Raw genomic sequence first — 21,939 nt, 5'->3', positions numbered from 1 at the left:
GTTTGAACTTGAAGTTTCCCACCAATAGGTGCCTACTGGTAGGACACTGGATCTATTCTTCCAGCACGCTTGTGCATTCAAGGAATTGGTGAACATCTGGGTTTCACACCCAGTGCTGAGATATGGGGACTTAGAAACAGGGTCCTGGACCTATATTTGAAAACCTGTGTTAGGGTGTCCACGCAGGAGCCCAGGTACCCTCTTTCAGTGACTACTTAGCCAGGCATTCAATCCTAATACAAATGCCAGCCCCCTCTTAGCAATAAACCTGTTTGGGATTTTAACTTCACCACTGCTATTCTGCTGATCACATTAACTCCTCACCCGCTGGCAGAGACAGCTAAGCTGATTTTCAGGGACACCCACAGAACAGAGAGAAAATTCATGCAAAACAAAAAGCTCCTGTCCCAGTACGCTGTCAGGTCAGCCTGACCCGGCGCTGTCCCTTTCCGTCAGTCTCAAGTGTTGTTCTCAGCTGGCGACCCGCAGCCCGTGACATGGAAACGTCCAGTTCTTGCCTGTGCTGTCGTTCACATGGCTCGCCATGCTCAGCCTGTCCGGGATGAACTCCTTGCCAAAGAGAGGCTGTGATATTACATCGGAGATGCGCCAGCGAATGGAGGATTTTACTGTGATGTCCCACAAAACATAAAGAGTGATACCACAGCTTTCACAGATGAGGAAACCATCTGAACTATTTATCTGGTAGGCATCACTATAGACTCCAGACAGAAATAATATCCAGACATTAAGTTCTGAGGAACCTTTTAAAGCAATTCACCCCAGCATTTACTGCAGCATGAGCAACAACAGCAAGTAATCCACCTGCTGCAGGCAACACTGCCTTGCTGTCACTCATCCTTCGTTTTATATTTTTATTTTTCCATGCCCATGAGTATCAGAAGGTCCTGTCTGCAAGTCTTAAGCTGATACCCTCTGTTTTAAGGACCATTTCACCTGTTGCCCTTTATTTTAAAAAACAGAATGAGTTTCAGTTCCTGTTCTATACGGCCTTGCTTGTGATAGACAATACAGACTTATTTTATCAGTCCTTAGTGCTGTCTTCTAACAGTGTAAATGCTTCCTTTCTCCTAGAAAATCTTTCCTGACTGGTCAAATCCAAAGACTGGTCAAAATATGGTAGTGTCTGAAAAATGTAGAGAATGTATGACGCTGAGCCATTCAGGAAGATTAAAATTGTTCAAGAAATGTTGATGGGATACCTTGGTAATTCTAGGTCAAGACCAAGTGTACTGCATGCAACTCACTCAATATTCAGAGCTGCGTGAGGGACCCTTTCAGCATTCTTCTCATGGCACTTCTCAGCCACAGTCACTGATGATGTTTCCAGAATGCCCCACAGATCTTTCACAAATCAGCCCAGAGACCTATGAATGCTGTCTTTGGACCTTTGCTACTTGGACCTTTCTTTCTTTGCTGTCACCAGCTACCTTAGAGTCCAAGAGCTCCATAAACACCATGGCTTTGTCCAGAGCCAGCCACAAGGTGTTCTCCAGGTGTCAGAAGATCCCCACACCACCAGCTCCTAGGTTTTCTTTTATTCAGTCCTGGCAAACTCCCCCATTCTCATGCTTTGCCAACAGATGCTACTGACACAGCTTGCAGTGCGTTCCTCCATGTCCTGGGCCTGATATGGCTCAGTGTAGAGCTGAAACTTCCCTCCTTGATGATTTTGGCTGATACACCCTCTACTAGTGTGATACACAGAGTTCCGGCTGACTTGTCCTCTTCTCCTCCTACACTTAGCATGTCTAAAACTTACACAAGCAATTACAGCACAGCAAATAAGGGCACAGGCACTGAAGCAAACTTTTTTCATTCCAAATAGCAGGCAGTAATATAAAACTGTGAGGCAGTGTAACAAGTCTCTCCCAGTAAGTCAACACATCAACAATTAGATAACGCACTAAGGGTTAAAAATTACATTGAAATAAGGACATTGCAGGCCTGTTACATCTTATGAGTCCTTTACCACAAGATGTTCTTTATTATTATTATTTTATTTTATTTTTCTGCAGACATCAGATTTTCATCAGAGCATTAGTCTTGGTGAAAAGGTATTTCTGACCTTGCATGACATGGATCAGTCACATCATATCACCAGCCTAACACCACCTGAAAACAACACAGGAGGCTATCAGGAGGAGCATGAACTGCTTGCTCTGCATTCACTATTAAGCAGTAGATCATAAGCACAGATACTGGGGTCAATCCATTCTACCTTCCTTTCCCACATACCCAGAAACTTTCAAGTCCTTTATGTAGGTATATAACTTATCATTACCAGCAACTGTAACTGGGGGCTGTTATTTTCCCATCTTTAGACAGCCAACCCTTATGAAGTAGAACAATGACAATGAAAGAAACCTAACATTTATAGGTGGAGATAGTGGAACAGTTCCTTCTGTTTTCTTGAGTGAGAATTGGCTTCAGCCACAAACACACCTTGTTATCTTCCAAGCTTTATGAAGCTGTTCTGTAGAACTCAACAAGTCACAGTCACACAGCTATTATATGCTATTATAAGCATGACTGGGATGCTCATTAATGCTCAAAGTGATAACCCACCTCTCATCTCAAGATTTTTCTGAAAAGCTGAAGGCTGACACTTGCAAATACACATGGGACTATAACGGTTGAGCTACATAAATGTCTTAAGACACATTAAATTCAAAAGTGATTATTTTATTATAGAAATTCAATACTGAAATTAACATTTCTCATTGAAAAGCATTGCTGTTTCTCTACAAGTAATTTTTCTCCTTCCAATAATCTCAAGGAATTAGATTTAGAACTGAAAATAAAACAAAACAATCAAAATAAATAAATACATACATAAATCAAGCTTCTTTTTATCAGCTTTCAGTTATGTAAGAAAATGTCACAGTATTATTTTTTTTCATGTAGGTTGCTTCTGGAAGAACTGAGGGATGCTGACATGTGAGAGACCACCGAAGAACTGTTATCCTGTTTCAAAACCGTTTCAAGACTGGGAAATCATTGGACCACATCTGGCTATTTTTATGAAATTTATGATGGAAATCAGGATTGAATGGGAGCTATTTCACATTTCTGTATGTCTTGGCAACTCCAACTTTAAAAACTTCTGTCCTTTACAGGACTGAAGAACATGCTGCATGGCGTTGTTCAGCCTGGAGAAGAGGAGGCTCAGGGGCGACCTTATCGCACTCTACAGTTACCTCAAAGGAGGCTGTAGAGAGCTGGGGGTTGGTCTGTTCTCCCACGTGCCTGGTGACAGGACGAGGGGGAATGGGCTAAAGTTGCGCCAGGGGTGTTTTAGGTTGGATGTTAGGAAGAACTTCTTTACCAAAAGGGTTGTGAGGCATTGGAACAGGCTGCCCAGGGAAGTGGTTGAGTTACCATCCCTGGAGGTCTTTAAAAGACGTTTAGATGTAGAGCTTAGGGATATGGTTTAGTGGGGACTGTTAGTGTTAGGTCAGAGGTTGGACTCGATGATCTTGAGGTCTCTTCCAACCTAGAAATTCTGTGATTCTGTTCGAAGGGGCAATATCACACCGACATTTCCAGCCAAAGGGAGCCGCCATACACCACTCTATCTTCTTCACCTAGCAATATCTCAAGAACTTTATTCCCACTGATGTCTGCTTCCTCCACTACGTTTATTCCCAATGCTAGCCTGGCACGGGGCGTCCAAGTTACTCCTACATTTAACTCTATGAGCGACGAGAACGCCCCTTCGCTCCTCCCTCCCGCCCCACCCAACGGCCCCAACGGCCCCGGGGCAGCCATTGAGGGGCGGCCATTACGGGGCGGCCCCGCCCTCGGCGCAGGGAGGGAGGGAGGGAGGGAGGGGGTGGCGTCGCCTCACAGCCCGCCCGCCGCCATTTTGGCTGCGGCCGCGTCGCTTCCGCTGCCGCCCAGTAAACAGGGGAAGAGGGAGGGGAGCGGCGGGACGGGGCGGACAGACAGACAGGCAGACGGGCAAAAAGACAGACGGACGGACGGCGACGGCTGCCGTGGAGGGGCTCATGTGGCCGGAGCGGAGGCGCCAGCGCGGCCCGAGTCCCGGTTGAGGCGAGGCGAGGCGCAGCGGGGAGCCGCCAGGTGAAGGGGCGCGGGGAGGCGGGGGGCGGCGGAGCCCTGGTGCTCCTCGTCGTGACCCTGGCAAGTGGCCGTGATGCCCCCTCGGTGCCGCCCCGGGCGGGTGTTGGCAGCAGTTTGGGGTGTGGGGGTGTGAGGGGGCTGCCCCCTCTTCCCCTCCTCGGGCTGTTTCTAGAACAGCCTTGTGCCCGCTGTAAACAACGCGGGGAGCTCCGCTGGGCTGCCCCATAGCGAAGCGTGGCCAGCAGGGTACGAGCAGGCGTGCGCTGCCCACACCCCCTTTTTATTATTTTATTTTTAACTGCCGTCGTGCTCGTGCTCGGCGCTATAAACAACGCTCGGCGTGTGCGGTGCTCCTCCTCCCAGCTGGTGGCTGAGCAGGATCATACATACCACGGACGAGATGCATAGCTCGTGTTGTGCCCAGCTCGGAGCCGAGATGTTACTCTAGGCCGAGAAATTCATTTGGGAAATCTTAACGAGTCGGGCATTGTGGTATCACATCTTTTACCCTGGTAGAGTTGGCAGGTTTCTTTCCTTCTGTCTTTTGTTGCTGTTCTGTTTTCCTTTCTGTCGGTGTCTTTGCTTTAAAAAGCAAACTTGGTTACAGCAGTGATTTGGAAGGACAGGTTGGTGGTAGCACCTGAGTATGCCAGAGAGAGTTAAAGATGGTTCAAACATTGAAGGAAGTGTTAAACAATCATTATTTGAAAAATAAATCTGCTGATAATTAGTACTAAGTAATTAGTATACATTAATATGCTCGTAAGGAATCTTGCATCAGTGTCTCCCTTCACTGAAGTTGTTTCTGGTGGTCTTAAATTCAAAATGGTTAAGTATCTAGACTATCACAAATGGTTAAGTATCTAGACACAAACAAAAGAGAACTGCTCAATTTTGTTTGCCTGTTCTTAGTGAACCTTTCTGCAACCTTTTTGATTCTCTTAATTGACTTTTTTTTAATAACTCTTTATGGCTCTGCTAACTTCTGTAGGGAAATGTGCTTCAATTCTGCACTTGTTCTACTGTTAGACATGCTAAGAGGTTGAAACCAATTATGTTTTTAAAAATCTTTTCCAATACTTTAAATTCTACAACAAGGAAAAGACAAAACAGTCATCTAGGATTTAAAATCATTGTTTTTAGTCTTTAAGCTTTCTTTTGTGATTTTTGAGAAAGTTCCACATGGGAGTATTTTTCAGAATTCATCTTTCTCTTTTAAATTTCAAAAGCATCCAAAAAGTCATTAGCAAAAAAATGTTCTCTGGAAGTACCTTTCTCTATCCACTACTTTTTAATGACGTCTTATTTTCTTGGAAGGTTGTGACCTAAAGACCGTCAAGTACAGTTCTATTGATGATTATTTTGTCTCAATTATTTTTTGTCTGTAAAAACTACACCCTGCAACTTCCCAAGTGGGTTTTGATCTGTGACCAGTGTATATTAATTACTTAGAACTCATCAAGGTTGGTCAGTGAGCTCCAAGGTGCAACTTTTAAGTTGGCTGTTGATGATCTGGTCCACTTCTGTCATTCATGTATCATAGGTTCTGAGAAAAAGAGGTTCAGCTGAAAAATCACAGTTCTGTCAGTAGCAGTGAGTTCCTTGTCATTTCTTCTAGAAAAGTGCCAGATCTACTGCTTGTGTCTTTGAAAAGGTCACTTAGTAAATGGATTGTGAATGCAAATCAACTGTACTCTGTGCACAATAGCCCCTAAATGTGGTAGGGAAGAAAATCCAGAGCATGACCCCCTGGAGCTGTGATGAAATAGCATGCTAACTTGGAAAATAGGCTAATATAAATGCACCATCATCAAAAGATGAGGCAGGGTCTTTGTAAAACAAGACTTGGGGAGCTAAGTCTAATGCTCATTGTGTGTATTTTTTACACATAAAGAAGAAATGGAAATCAAATACCAGGCATGTGCCATCTCAGGTTTGGCAAGTGAGCAACTTGCATATGGCAGTTGCTCATTAGAAGCTAGTTGTTTTGAATATGTTTAATGTAAAGTTTAAAGGAGTATTTCAGTTCAGACTAACTTATTGCAGATAAATGCTAAGCATAGTGCGAAAATGTTATTGTAAACATAAACACAACAGGTCCCCAGTGGATTTGCTAAACTAATTAGCAGAATGATTAGATACTTGTTCTGACTATTCTGCTTTCACAGTTCCAAAGTCCAGTTCCTTCAACTTTGTTAGATGTGGGTGATTGAAAGTGACTATATCCAGTTTTATTGCTTTCCATCTGTGTAGTGAAGATAGCAGCTCAGCCACGGAGCTCTATCAGGTGGAAAGCTTGTTCTGCCACTGCAGTCATATTTTGCATAGGTTTGTAGTTGTGAGCTGTGGATCATAGTAAGTAGTGATCCTCTTCAGGAACTAAGAAGAGGTTTCCTTGCTCTTATGATGGTGAAATATTATGATTGTCTGCAGTGCTAGTGGGATGAAAGAATCAAGAGAGAAATTGTGTTCATCAGTCTTCCATGACAGTATGTTCAGGTTTGATCACAGCGTTTTATAAATAGTCACAGACCCCAACTGATAACTCACTATTGTCATGTGAGTAGGAGGCATGATTAAAGTATCTCAAAGATAGATGAAGAGATGCTGGCTTTGAGAAAATAAGCTGTGATGCATTGGATGATAAAACAGTATGATTTGTTGTATGGGTATCTAGGGTATTGCACTTTGTGTTAAAAAGACCTCTAAACTTTTACTTGGTTGTAGTATGTAGCAGGGAAAGTTAATTGTTCAGATGCCAAGCAAATTGGACAAGTGTCCTGGTTGTGGCTGGCATAAAACTGTATTTCTCCACTGCAGCTGGTCAGGTGCTGTGTTTTGGATGTAGGAGAAAAGTAACACTGACAACCCTGATGTTTTAGCTGCTGCAGAGCAGTGCTTGCGCAGAGCCAGTGACTGTTCAGCTTCTCGCTGCCCTGCCATCGAGGAGGCTGGGGGTGCACCAGGAGCTGTGAGGGGACAGAACCAGGAGAGCTGGCCCAGGCTGGCCAAAGGGATGTCCCATACCATAGGACATCATGTGGAACAATGAAATTTGGTGGGTTAGGTAGGGGAGCTGCTCGGGGACGAACTGGGTATCAGTGGGCTGGTGGTGAGCGATTTGTCTTGCACATCACTTGTGTGGTATTTTCTTTTTTCCCCTCTTTCTTATTAAACTGTCCTTATCTCAATGCATCAGTTATCAGATTTTTTTTCTCCAAATTTTCCTCCCCCCATCCTGCTGTAGGGTTAGCTGCCTGCAGGCCTAAACTGCAAGAACACATAATAATCTTGTACCTGAAATCACACTTGACCACTAAGTCAAAATTATTTCACTGTGTATGAAGTGCATATTTACTGTCCAGAAATCATGACAGGGTTGGAGGTGATTACACATATCAAGCCTACTCTGCCACCCTGGTTGTCTTAGGCTTTTAGGGACTTCAATTGAATGTATAGTAGTTTAGTTTGAAGTCTCATTCATAGGCCTTAAGGACGTGGTGTGTGTCACATTCAGGCTTTTAAAAATAAATGTCTGGATGCAAGTTCAGTTTTAAGCTGGTGTGTACAAAAGAACATGCTTTGATCAATAACTGATGTTAAATTTCAAATGTGCATAGCGGTGTTTTTTCATATTAAATACATGAAGTTATACATAACTTGTTTAAATGGGACTGCTAGGGAAGAAGTATATGCTACTGGGAATGAGGTAACCTTTTGCCTCAGATTTGCTTAATGTGATTTTGAAGAAAGTTTGACTCTTCTGTAATCTATCTTTATTTTTTTGTGGGTTGGACCTTCCAGACTGTTTATTGGAAGTCTTTCACAATCCCTATTTACTAATTGGCTGGAAAAACTAAAGCACGCATGTTCTTGATGAAATATGTTTTTTAAGGATATTGATTTAAAATACACACACTGAAGTAACCTCTTTACTTTTAAAAAAAGAAAGCTATTTCTGTCTGTAAATAAAAATTAACTGGCCAGATACAATACCTGCTAACATGTATACACTCTTCCTCTTTTTCCTGCTCTTACCTGTCTTTTGCTTTCCACAATTTCAAATGTTATTTCTGGTAAATAGGAGTAGGGGAGCACTATGAATAATAACTGTTCACAAAGTAGTTTGGAAGAATGTCTCCATTCATGGGAAATTGAAGTGATAATCAACCAAAATGGTGAAACAAATTAGGTTCAAAGTGTTCTCAAACACAAAAGCAAAATGCTGAAAAGACAGTGCCTACATTGTAAATGGTTTGGTGGTGTTAGTGACTAGGAAAGTAATATTAAATTCACCTATCTAGGTGGTAGCATGATTTTTAGACTTGCATTTCAAATTCATTGCTACTTGTTTTTTTTCTTTACACAAAATCGTGGTTACAGAAAAGATGCATCTTCACCTCCACAATTTTCTATAAATACCGTTCTTTTGAGCTGTCTTACACATAGAAAACTTACAGAAATTTTCTTGTTCTTGCAGAATGAAACGAGGGAGGAAAACTGATGAGGCCAACAACAGTTCATCTGAAGAAACAAGTGAGAAAGAATCCAAGAGACACAAGATCACAGATGAGAAAGCCATTGTTGCACAGAGTCCTGACTGGGGTAACCTGCTCCAAGACATTATCCTGCAGGTATTCCAGTACCTGCCCCTTCTGGATCGTGCTCATGCATCGCAGGTCTGCCGAAGCTGGAACCAAGTGTTTCACATGCCTGATCTCTGGAGGTGTTTTGAGTTTGAACTGAATCAACCAGCCACGTCTTACCTGAGGGCTACGCATCCTGAACTGATCAAGCAAATAATAAAGAGGCATTCCAATCACTTGCAGTATGTAAGCTTCAAGGTAGTGTATTTTATAGGCTCTTTTAATACCTTTCTAAAGATGTGTGTTAAACTTTTGTTTTTTTTCATTTTATTAGGATTGTTTCAAGGAAATGTACTTGAAACGGTTCTGATGATTCATCTAGATCAATATCAAAGCATGAGAAGTACACTGTTAATATCAGTAGTTGAAGTACTGATATTGGCAAATAATGATTGACAGTTGCAGTCAAAACATTTTGACACACTGAAAGTTAAAGAACATCACTAAATGTTAGGAAAGGCTTATGATGTGATCTTTGTGATTAGGATCCTCAGTTAAGAGGGAATATTGCAACTCTCAGCCTGGAAGACCTAGTTCTCAGGCACCGCATGCTGAAGAAATAAGTTCTCCAAATGGGTAGAGATGCGTCTTCTAATTCATTATTTAATTGAATATATTTTGGGAAAACGAACTTACAGTAGCAATTCTGAACGTGATTTTTTTTTTCCTTGAGGTATCTTAGCTGCTTAGAATTCTGCTTCAGCAAGCAGGCACCTGTAACTTCAGTATTGTTAGTAAGCAATAAGCAACTAGCAAATTTACTACCAAATTGTATGGGATTGTCCACAGCATTTAATCAGCATGGCTGCCTTTCAGTAAACTGAACAAAAGTGCATGGCCTTTGCTCAGGAGGGTATATCTGCTGATTGTGTTTGGCTGAGAAATACCATTTGGTCAGGACAACTTTGTTAATGTTATGGAATTATTTTAAATGGATGGAAACTCTGAACATTGGCCTACAGATTCCTCTGTTCTAGAAGGGTGGTGGGAGACTGTAGTCATGGCTATGTATGGATCAGCTGTGTGGTAATTCCGGAAAAGAAGTGGCTTGTGCAGCAAGGTGGACATGCTGTTTACTTGTTTCTCAGATCTGGCAGGTTTAATGTAGGAAGAAGCACGAGTGTGGGTGGGTAGTTGAGGTACTTCTGCTGGATCATATGCATTGCAGCAGCTTGATATGATACTGGATGTAGACTGGTTATTCGAAGGTTTGCAGGTGAACATTCATCAGGCGTAGATTGATTGCTGATGAGGTAGCATGGCATATGGTAGACTTAAAGTTGATGTCCTGATCGTGCTTTTTTACTGTTCTGGAGGCCTATAAAGGTGTCATGAGTACTGTATTTAAGAGGGTATTCTGAAAGTGCATCTGAACATTGGGAAAGTGCCACTGGAGGCATGTTAAGTGATTCAGCTGTGTAACAAAATGATAATTAAGTGGTGTTTTTTTTTCCAGGGTATCCATTTCATATCTGTTGTGGTGTTAACGATGAAGGTGTAGCTGTGTATGTTCAAATGATAATGTACTTGATTCTCCAGCAGCTCTATTATGAGCTGAGTCACCATAATGGAAGCGTTCTTTTTACACAGGGATGGGTTGATAGAATTCCCACATATTGATAGGAAATACGGGGACGGGTTTTGGAGCCAAAAGAACCTTCACCTTTTTATTTCTTGATGTCGACCGAATACCTTGGAACAGACTGCTCAGCTGACCGCTCACCATGCTAAGTTTTAGCAGAGGATTTAGGAGCGCAGTAAGTTGATAGCAAACTATCTTGGATTTTTGATATTTGATTTTTTTCCTTTCAGCGGGAAAAAAAAATAAAGGACATTGGTTTAAAAAAATAACTCATTGAGATTTCAACATCACATTACAAAAGATTTAAAAAAATAATAAAGTATAGCAACTCTTTTCATAACAGTTGTGTTTTGATGCAGTATTTTCTGAATCAATGCATTTACTTTTGTTAAGGTGGACAGTAGCAAGGAATCTGCAGAAGCAGCTTGTGATATTTTATCACAGCTTGTGAACTGCTCTTTGAAAACACTTGGACTAATTTCAACAGCCCGGCCAAGCTTCATGGATTTACCAAAGGTATTTTAATGTGTGTGTTTTTTCTATGTAAAATATTGCAGTGGTTCGTGTAGTTTAATTGTAACTTAAAGACAAGTTTTTTTGTAAGAATGAATCTTTGGCAAGGATTTTTGGCAAAGAAAAAATTAGTATTATTGGGCTCTATTAAAGAACTTCCATATTCTACTAAGATGGACATCTGAAGTTTCACTTGTTCTCTGCTTCATGCGAGAACTTGGTCGTGATTTTATTTTTCAAAGTATTCCTGTCTTTTGGCTTTGATGTAATACTGGGTAATGTGTTGCAAATCAGGAGGGTAGAGGCCTTGTGTCTGTAAGTGTACTATGGGAGCAAACAATGTTTTCTTTAGGAAACAAATAAAATCCAAGCGGTAGAGTTTCATCCCTGTGGGAATTAGACATTGATTTTTCTTTAGAAGGTGGTATGATTGTGACTTTTCAGTGCTTTATGTCACGATCAGGTGTTGAATTCTTAGCTAAGTGCACTGTATTTCTGATATCTTCTGTCAGATTTCTACCAAAAGTAAGACTGCATTAGAAGGCTTCTAATCTAAAAGAAGAACCTTTTGTATGCAGTTCTGAGCAGTGAAATAGAAACATGCTATTGTGGAGAAGGAGAGTGGTTGTGGTAGCCTGGGCAGCTTGTTATATGCAAGAAGATCTTGGATGTCTGTCAGCCTCAATTCTAGAATCCAGTCGACATGGATGTGAAGAGGCAGTTAGAGCTAAGCTGTTAGCTGGATCACAGTGATGTCACTGCTGATGGCAACAAGGACAAGGAAGAGGTAGGGACAACCTCAGGAAAGGAAGTAGGATATAGGGTTTAAGCAAGGTTAACTACAGAAGGATTATCAATTATTATCCTTGGCAGTGATCACAGCCACGTCATTTATGTACCTTGAATATGTATTTTTAATCCTTAATTTTCAGAAAGGTTTTTAAGATCTCTATTTTTTTCTATTTTTTTCCTCTTTCAGTGTGCTTTGAGCTGTGACCTAAGAAAACCTAAACATCAGTGGGAAAAATTCAGACTTAATGTGTTCGTTAATGATACTTTGCTTAGCTTTGTATATTTTGTCGTTTCTTAATCTGAATGTCTGTCTGTTTTCAACTGGAAGGATATGTTGTGGTCCTATTCAGCTTGCTGAATAAATATTTGTAGTCATTCATGGTGAGGTCTTCTGCAGCTTTGATTCTTTTAAAATACAGACTTTCTTGTTCTTAATAAGTTTATATGTGGCCTTTTAAGAATGTTCAAAATAAGTCTAAATCAACTCTGGGCATAATTTGCCTTTTGATATTTACCACTCCAATAATTCTGTTGCTGGCAAATGCTGCCAGCAGTGATTCTTTTTTTATTTTCCTAGACTACTAATGAAGCTAAAGAATAGAATTGGACCAAGAATAAGTTCCTCTGGGAAGTCTTTATTAAAAGGCCCATTGGTTGAGAAGCAGCCAAAGATGAATAGATCTAAAAAATGGTTAATATTATGTAATTTTTTTTTTATCAGATTGCATAGAAAGTCTGAACTACTTGGCATATTATCATTGTTGGCACTCTTCTCATTTCAAATAGCATGATGTCTGGTGAATATTTGTAAATCATGTTTAGCACTATTTTGCCTAAGTACATTCTACTTAAATCTTCTAAACAGTCTGTAATATCAGAATCTCAGGACTGTGCTGTGGGCTGCGTGTGTGGCAATATTCGAGAGACATAAAATCATGAGCTTTTACATTTTGGCATATTATGTATCTTCTGTTAACTCCTCAAGCTACAATTTTAGGCACCTGTCCTTTACAAACATGTTTGATTTTTTTTTCTTTAACTTTCTATTTAGTGTTAGTCTTAGATGGAGTTGCATTCTAAATAAAATAAAACACAATACTAGCATTCTTTGAATATAAAGTAAAAATATTAATAAAGCACCTTTTCCTCTCAGTATGTTATGTGTATAATCAGTGTTGTGCACATGGGAGTGGTGCGTAAAGTCAAAATACCTAATGCTTCTGATTGGAACGTTGTTTGCATTTGTGTGAACTGACTTGGCCAGTTCATGTTAATTTGAAAATACTAAATCTTGCTCTAAATCTAATTGTCTGTGAGCTTTAGCAAAAAGCATAAACACATCACATAAAAGTGAATACTGTTGTCAAGCCTTCTCTCACTTAACTGTGTTCAGGATTGTGCATATGGATCAGTGGCACAGTGTGGAAATCAAAGTAAAAGTTTAGGACGCTTAGTGGAGTGCATGGAGGAAGTACTTGCTTGTAAATCTTGTAAGAAATCATGATTACAAGCTAGTTGCTCAATTCCTTCATACCAGTGATGGTTTCTGTGAACACTTTCACATCTGTTCCTTAGCTGATGTTTTTCAAGGCATTCTGGGGCTCTCTTTACTGGTGAGTTTGGATCATTCCACAAAGATGCTCAGGAGCAACCTTCAGTGTTGGACCAACATTAATTGCCAGTTAAGCAGCATCAATAATTGATTACCTGTTTCCTGGCTCTTGACCAACACAGTTGGCTTTCTAAGACGAGTAATTCCAAGCTTAAGTACTCGCTGTGCGTGGCAGCCAGGCAGTAGTGCTGTTTGGCTTTGGGCACTTCTGAATAGTACAGGCTTGCCACGCCCGGCTGTTTACATCTCACCGGGGCAGCATAACTCACCACAGGGGACTTTCTGCTCTAGAAGATGCTACTTTAAACGTGTGACTTGCAAGTTTTCCTTAAAATGAGAGCTTCTGTGCTCTCGCTTTGCTTGTGGCCTTCCTTATGGCTTTAAGTTCATGCAGTGGATTGTTCTGGGTCGGGTTGTCAGTTTGTTTAATGTCAGACATACTGATTTGTCAAATACTTGGCCTGATAGCAAAAAAATATTATGCTTTGTTTTACTCAAAATGTCTACTATTTTTGAGTAAAGTAATATCAGGTTAATGGAAGGCTCTCTCAGCAAATACTGCGAATAATAAAAGAAAGCCAGGATGATTGTGTACAGCATAAAGCCATTGAGATTTTTTTCAGATACCACTTTTTTGTAAACTTTTTTTTCCAGTCTCACTTCATTTCTGCGCTGACGGTGGTGTTTGTAAACTCCAAATCGCTCTCGTCACTAAAGATTGATGACACACCAGTAGATGATCCATCTCTCAAAGTGCTAGTGGCTAACAACAGCGACACGCTCAAGCTGTTGAAAATGAGCAGTTGTCCTCACGTTTCTCCAGCCGGTAAGCTACCATGTTTTGTTTACTAAAGTGTACCCGTTCAGTTCTGTCTGAAAACTGGTAAACTCCTGGAAAAAAAAGGCATAGGGTAAGAGTGAGGCCGAATATGGTATCTACAGCAACTGTTACTAAATAGAATATTAGTTGATTGTCAATCCATCCATCCCACTGCTTTTCTCTGCAGGAGTCTTGCAGATTGACTGCTGAGCTAAGAATAAAATAGTGCATGCTCTGGACAAGCACATAACCTCTTGCAGAGGTTCAAAGAGCACATACTGACTTGCTTAGTGCATTATTTCTGCAGTGAGTATTTAAGTATTCCAGTATAATTAAGGTTTTTCAGGCTGAGTTCCTTTTCGGCAGTTAGTTGTGTACAGGTTCTGAGTGCTGAAGTGCTGTGGATTATGAAGATGCTGGTGCAGTCATTCTGGAAGAAAACAGCTGAATCTTTTGCTCGGGAGCAAGTGCAGGCTGCATCAAAGAAGGGGAGATTTGCTAGAACTGTACAGTTCTTCTGCCATTACCAATTATACTTAATTAGCGCTATAAGTGCATAGCGATAATGAAATTAGCTTGTATCGGAATGAAAAGGTTGAAGTTCATTGTTGAATGCCATATTTTGTTGAAGTTCATAGGATTAATGTTTGTGGAAGGTTTATGCAATGCGCAGCAAGCATGAGATTGCTGTCACAGCCCATCAACTTCACACTTCTGTTTTTCACTGAGAAATGGAAGAGGAATCATAAATAAGATGCTAACAACTTCATTAAATTCCTCTTCTGGGGATAGGTAGAAACTATGGTTACCATAGCTTGCTTCTTGCCAGTGTACTGCAACTGTAAATATTACATGTAAAATGTACCAGCAGGACCCCTAGTATGGGGAAGGTGATACTGTAGAAAGGTCACAGCGTTGTAATGATGATAAACAAAACACAAACTTAATACTTTTGCCAGGTGTAGCTTGCAAACCAAAGCTTATGTCTGATTTTGTAGAAAGTCCTGAGGATGCAGGTTGTTTTGCAGCAGGCTTGTCCAGCGGAGTGTTTACCAGCTTCTTAACTGGAATGTTATTTCCTTCAGAGCTTCATAGTTAGGGGGTTGTTTAAATTAGGAAAAAACAGTCACTCAAGCTAACTTAAAATGTCATTTGAGAATCTTTCTGTGCCTGAGGAGCACAGGAACTATAACAATGTCTAGGCAGAAGAAAATGATCCAGCAGTAATTTGTAGCTAGGTGTGGGATTTCATTCCCTTGAACTTGGATGCAAGAACAGCCTGGTGGTGTCAGCTCTACTAGACTGTGCTGGTTTGTGGCTACTGCTTGCGAGAAGGCTTTATGGAACATCTTACACTTGGTAATTTGGGGGAGGATGTGGGTCTGTAGAGTTGCTGGACTGGTATGTGCTGTTTGATCCATACCATGCAGTGTTTTAAACTAAAGAGCAATGGGAAGGAATGGCAATGCCTGCTTAAGGAACAGGGAACACAACTGTCGTCGTTCCCTGAGTTGGAGTGAACAGAATGGGATCAGATGTGCATGTGATAAAACTGGAGTGCTAAGCAAATGGCAGAAGAATTTGATTGCTTAATCTAGGTTTGGGTGTGCCTTGAGGTGGAGAGAAAAAAGTAGAACAAAAGAAAGGAGCTGGTATGTGGGTAGTTGGCTTCTTAGCAAGCAGACTGCAAAAATGAGACTCTTGAAAGTGAGGAACTCTCAGCACAGAGACTTACCTGTATTTTTTTTTCTAATGAGAATATTTTAATTACCAGGCTGCTATAAATTGTGGAACAACTCTAATTGAGCCAAAAGAGTCATGAGTTATGCAAAAGCAGTTACTTGTAGATGTGCTTTAAATGTATAACGTGCCTTCAGAGTGCAGTTTCAGGGTGAGGGGGAGATGTTCGGTACCAGACTAATTCATAAGAATGTTATTAGTGAAGGATGGAGAAGAGCAATGCAAGTAGTGCAAAGAGGTCCCACTACTGGTGGGGTAAAGGAAAAAGACTGATTTCAAGCTGCAAATCATTTCCAAAAAATGCTCTGAATAATCCCTAGCTTACTGTACAAAAACAGGACAGCATGTTTGGGTTTGGTCTGGAGTATATAAGAGCAGTGATGTGTTTTTAATCTTTTGTCAGCGTACCCAGAATTTCTTTTCCTTGCAGTTTCCAACCTGAACTTTAGCTTCCCTGTAGGACTGCAACAGTATCTTGTAAAAAATACATTTCTATTTTTAAATCCACATCTATGTGGTGTTACTTATTACTTGAAATACTGCCTATTGCAGTATAGTAACTAAAAATATTCATGTTAATATTATTCATGAATAATATGATATTCATGAATATAATATTTTAACATGAATATAAAATATTCATGTTAAAATATTATAGTATAGGAACTAAAAATATTCATGTAAAGGCTGTATCTTTGCGTGGCTTCAGGGGTGGTAGAGTTGTATCTCTGAATGAAGAGCAGGAGAGAAGAATGGATGCAGTGGCCACATCAGCAGTGTGGAGCACAGCAGAGGGTTTTTGATGCAAATCTGTGCAGTATGCTATCAAAGCAGTTTACTTCTTGGTGGTGTAAAGGTTGAGGCAGTGCTTTGGGATGTTGTGGGAAAGTAGCACTTTCAGCATAGGCTCTAGGCAGGCCCTCCAGCTGGCCAACCATCTACACAGTGCCCTGTGTGTGGAACTGACAGCGAAGGCAGATTTCATAGCCTGCACGTGATGTGGCTGTGCAATTCTAGACCATAAAGGATCACAGCAAGCTGAACCCCACTTCTTCCTTTTTTGGATTGCACTAGTCAATAACATACCTTTCAAGTCATCTCTTGACTTTATAAAGGATGTAAAAGGGGTGAGTTTTTAGATGCTAAATCTGTAGCAAGTTGTTTCCTGAAACTAGTGATGAGAGGAGGCTTATGAACCCTGCTACTTGAAATAATTCAAACAGCTTCAACAAACCAGCCTATTACAAAGCAGCGTGCCTGAGTATGCTTACATACCACAACTGTTTTTACAGGAAAGAGTTGCAATAAGAGTTGAATTAAAATTCTGTTTACCTATTTTTTATTAATCTATCAATCTTTTTATGTTTGAAATGACAGCACTTGATGCACTTGGAGGAACTCTTGCAAATTCTCAGGCAGAAAATACCTACTTTTTATTTATTCATGCAATATTTTTACAATTTTCTTCAGTTTTTTTAGGCTCGATATAGGCTTCTTGAATTTAATAACCATGTCTGTCTATAAAAAGACAGCTATTTTTCTTCCTGTTGCTTCACAGCCGTAGTTGTTTGAGCTCATTTTTTTCAGTTCCATGTTAGATGATGTGTCCTCACTTCTCTATTCATGGAAAGACCATATCCTGAATTTTGTGCTGCTGTCTGGGCCACGTGAAATGCAGAGGTCTGTGCACTACTTGTATCTGCAAATAGGATGAATGGAAACTTTATAGGCTGTATCAAAGCCTTTTTGTTAATGTCTGTTTCTTTCATGTTGGATTGATTCATTAAAGGGAGAGAGTTTGGGGAAAAAAAGCACCACCACTGTTCTAGGAATACTGCTCTTAGTTTTTAGTGTTTTCCTTCTTGTGCTGTAGATTTTCCAAATTTCAAGACGCACGGTTTGTCAGTGTTTGCTCTTTCTAGCAGCAATGACTTCTCTATTTAATGAAAAGCAAACATTCTTTGCAAGTTTGCATTCCTCAGGTGGCAGTTTCATTCTTGTCTGCTTGGTCAGCTACAGACATAGACAGCAGTAGTCCCAGAGCAGGCTATGGAAGTAAGTCTATGAATAAGCCCCTTTAAAAAATGAATTTGTATATATGTGGATTTATGACAGGGCAGATCGGAGTATGCTGTTTAGATTTGTCACACACAAAAATCAAACACAGAAAAGTATACAATCTGTAGCGTATGTCTTTCTTTCCATGCACAAAGTTAACAACACTCATGTGAGAAAAGATTTGTGTTCTGGTTGTCCAGTATGATTCTGTTTTGATATGATGGCTTGATTGCATGTAGAAATACCTGCTCTTTGCACCCTTGTGACACAAAGAAACAAACTAGTTCTTATATTTCCTGTTAGTTTTTTAATATATTTCACCTGCATAACGATGTTCTGTTTTGCCAGGTATCCTGTGTGTGGCTGACCAGTGTCATGGCTTACGTGAACTGGCGCTCAACTACCACCTGCTGAGCGATGAGCTGCTGCTCGCTCTGTCTTCTGAGAAACACGTCAGGTTGGAACACTTGCGCATTGATGTTGTCAGTGAGAACCCTGGGCAGACTCAGTTCCACACCATCCAGAAGAGCAGCTGGGACGCTTTCATCAAGCATTCTCCTAAAGTAAACTTAGTAATGTACTTCTTTTTGTACGAAGAAGAGTTCGACCCGTTCTTTCGCTACGAGACACCCGTCACTCACCTTTACTTTGGGAGGTCGGTAAGCAAGGATGTGCTTGGCCGCGTTGGGATGACGTGCCCGCGGCTGGTGGAGCTGGTCGTGTGCGCCAATGGACTACGGCCTCTGGATGAGGAGCTGATCCGTATTGCCGAGCGGTGCAAGTACCTGTCGGCTGTCGGCCTAGGGGAGTGTGAAGTCTCTTGCAGTGCCTTCGTCGAGTTTGTGAAGATGTGTGGCGGCCGTCTCTCTCAGCTTTCGATTATGGAGGAGGTTTTGATTCCTGACCAGAAATACAGCTTAGAGCAGATCCACTGGGAAGTTTCAAAGCATCTCGGAAGAGTCTGGTTCCCGGACATGATGCCCACGTGGTAAAGTCCTTAAGAGACTTCAGGGCAGACGGAATAGCACCTTAAACCCAAGCTCATCATGTTGCAATTAACTGTGCAAGCTTACTTAATACTATGATTTATTATTGTAAGCCACTGCGTTGTTTGATGGAAAATTATCACTTAAAAATTATTTATGAAATCCAGACTTAAAAATGGAAATCACAAATCACTCAAACGCTTTTTCATTCAAACAAAATCTGTTTTAGATTTTTTTTTTTCATCGATGGCTTAAATTTTTATGGAAAAAAAAATAAGCATTGAAATGTACCTGCGTACTATTAAGTCTCAATATTCCATCCTTTGATTTTTATATGCTAATATTGAATGCAATTGGATTTGATCTAAAAGCAATGTAAATTGCATGCTCTGCAGACTATGGCAATTCTAAATCCAGTTACTTAGATGACAGGATTAAGATTATAGGGAAAATTCAGGAGGCCCTGAAATACACATTATTTTATGTAAGCATTGTAAAAAGCAAGAGCAATACACAATATTGTAAGTTAGATAATTAAAATACTGAATTTGCTACCTTACTCAGCAGACTATTAGATCCATCTAAAATGTATTTAGAGTGCAAGCAAACAGTAGTGAGAGCTACCACAAGTGGTTTGCTTTTCATTTTTTCTTCTAGATGTTTTAATATAGTTTGCTTATGGGGTCTCAGATTCATGTCTAAACCTGTTTTAAGGTGTTTTACGTCTAGCTCAGGAAGCGCAAGCATTCTGGGGAAAAATGTAGATACATTGTATTTAAAAACACAATGGAGTTAATGAGCTCTTCCTGCACATTAACGAGTTTTGCAGCATAAGTTTAGATGGAATGATGTACAGTTTATTAAGTGGACGCTGCAGTGTTTAGTGGGGTGACATGGATGTCGACGGTGTGAGACGAGAAAGGTGAAACTCTGGTGACCAAGAACCTTTTAACTAAATCCTAGATACATTGGTTGCTTTCACTTTGAGGAATAACGGTATTGTAATAATTGCTTAAGCTGTATAAATTAATTGTACACTGTAAATCTGTTTCAGAAATGTTTATGTATAAAGTGAATGTTTGATAGATGATCATTTTGTATACCTTCTAATTCAGTTAGTTCAATCATTTCATATTTAAAAACCTAAAAGCAGTAAACTTGGTGTGAAGTAGAGCAATAGGCAAAAATTTGTTTTGAATATTTGGTAAATGAATCTTTCTGTTTTTAAATATTTGGTAAATCTTTTTTTAAAAAAAGTTTTAGTCTTAAGTGGTGTAGGCAACATGCAGCCTGTGATCTGGGTGTGGCTTGTGACTTCATTTCTTACTGCCAACAGTTATGCTATTTGTTCCTCTACACTACTGATTGGTAACACTAAAGTATTGATGCGACTCACGAATGTGATTTTGAAAGGTGTGATGGGCCGTCAGCAAGGCAAAGCTTCTCCAGCTGTACAGAGCTTAGCTGGTAGCTTCTTGTTTGAGCTGTACAGCTAATTCTGGGAATGAGTAAATTTGTAATGTCTGATTTCAGTAACGTTTATCCAAATGTAAAGTCCAACGGTAACACACTTATGAGCATATTTAAGTTCATAACTATGTTTTGAGCAAGCACTGCTCAGTGGACTGGATGTCTTTATAGGGGAGTTATGTTTCTGTAGAGCTGTGTGATTTAAAAATCACGTTTTATGAAATACACATTTTTGTATTAGAATTTGTTAATGTAATACTATAATTTGCTTTTATTTGTATAAAAGGTGTCAATATATATAGCCCATGACATTAAAAAAAAAAAACAAAAACAACGCCAAAACAAAGCTCAGTGTTCTTTATATTCTGACTCTCAAAATTGCCTCTGTGGTGAAGTTGAGTAACATTAATAATCTGGGGAAGAGGGGAGTGTTTTCACTACGTTGGCGTATGAAGTGCTTTTATCTTGTAATGCAGTGAAAATCTATTTGGACCGTGGCTGCTCGTGTTCTGATGCTGGCAAGGTAAGCGATGAGTGGTCTATGGCTTGCTGCTGTGGGAAAAAAACAAAAAGCGAGACAGGTAACCCAGATACCACAACTTCCTCCTGCCAGGAACTCACATCTTTGAATTCCAGCCTTCGGCTTCTGATGGAGAGAAATCCATCAGATCTTGAGGCAGTGAGCATACCAGTGTTTGGAGGCTTTACATGCAGTTGCAAATGAACTGCTCACCCCTGCAAGGTAACTGGTGTCCTTTTCTGAGAAGGTGTCTGTTCTGCTGCATGAACTTCTGTACCAACACAGAAGGACTTTTTGATGTGACACACTCAGTGTTCAAGAAAAAAAACACACTTGAAGCAATATTCTGTTTCTTTGGTTTAAGGCTTGCAGTGTTTATACATCAAACCAATTACAGCATCCTCAGCTCAACTAATCCAGCTATAAAACAAACTTCCTGGGCAAGTCTAAGTATTCTCAGGAAAGGCTGCAATGCTCCTTTTGTCTTACGGTGTTTTTATTTTGCTTTCTACATGTTGGAATGATTAAATGAATGATTTTAACAAATCCACAATGTAAATTGTGACAGGAATACCACAGTCACTAGAAACATAGATGTATACAGCTGTATAAAATGATCTTTCCTGGATTCATCTTTCTCTAGTTTTCAGAAGATAATTCAATGTTAGGCTGATTGTCCAGTTTTTGGGTAGGAGTTGTTAATGTGGGTGGTGACAAATCGTATCTCTGAACAGGAGTTTCAATTTCATCACTTTATTATTTGGATACAAAACCAGTCTTGAAAACTGCTGATGCCAAACAGCTGAGATAATCCTGACCAGTTACACTAGCTTAAATTGTACTGAAACAGAAGCAGTGATTAATGTAACTGCAACTACATACCTCAATTTTGTGGTTTCATGTTGCTTACCTAAATCCACAAACTTGTGAATTTAAGTGGGTTTTGTAGGATTTTTTTTTTTTTGTAAAAAAACTTTCAATGGTATTATGTAAATGCATTTAACTATATAGATACAAACTAAAAATATCTATTCCATTTAATGTTAAAAGCTTACTTCATTTTCTGTTAATTTAAAGCAGAATTGAACTGTGG

The 21,939-nt window shown here is 40.1% G+C and overlaps 1 protein-coding gene across 1 annotated transcript; it reads left to right on the top strand.

The window, feature by feature from the left end:
- Nucleotides 1-3,888: 3,888 nt before the first annotated feature.
- On the top strand, nucleotides 3,889-20,672 carry FBXL3 (F-box and leucine rich repeat protein 3). Its single transcript, XM_084527276.1, has 5 exons — nucleotides 3,889-4,107; nucleotides 8,588-8,951; nucleotides 10,729-10,851; nucleotides 13,907-14,078; nucleotides 18,219-20,672. The coding sequence occupies exons 2-5, from the start codon at nucleotides 8,589-8,591 to the stop codon at nucleotides 18,860-18,862; spliced, it is 1,302 nt and encodes a 433-aa protein (XP_084383402.1). The 5' UTR covers nucleotides 3,889-4,107; nucleotide 8,588; the 3' UTR covers nucleotides 18,863-20,672.
- Nucleotides 20,673-21,939: the final 1,267 nt, after the last annotated feature.

The sequence above is a fragment of the Aythya ferina genome (genome assembly GCF_964211825.1).
Source record: "Aythya ferina genome assembly, chromosome: 1".
Taxonomy (NCBI): Eukaryota; Metazoa; Chordata; class Aves; order Anseriformes; family Anatidae; genus Aythya; species Aythya ferina.
Note: the sequence above shows the minus strand (reverse complement) of the source record. Positions and strands in the feature narration are given on the sequence as shown.

Coding starts and splice junctions, on each gene's coding strand:
- FBXL3 (XM_084527276.1), top strand. CDS start 8,589: ATGAAACGAGGGAGGAAAACTGATGAGGCCAACAACAGTTCATCTGAA. Junction 8,952..10,728: donor TGCAGTATGTAAGCTTCAAG/GTAGTGTATTTT, acceptor ACTTTTGTTAAG/GTGGACAGTAGCAAGGAATC. Junction 10,852..13,906: donor GCTTCATGGATTTACCAAAG/GTATTTTAATGT, acceptor TTTTTTTTCCAG/TCTCACTTCATTTCTGCGCT.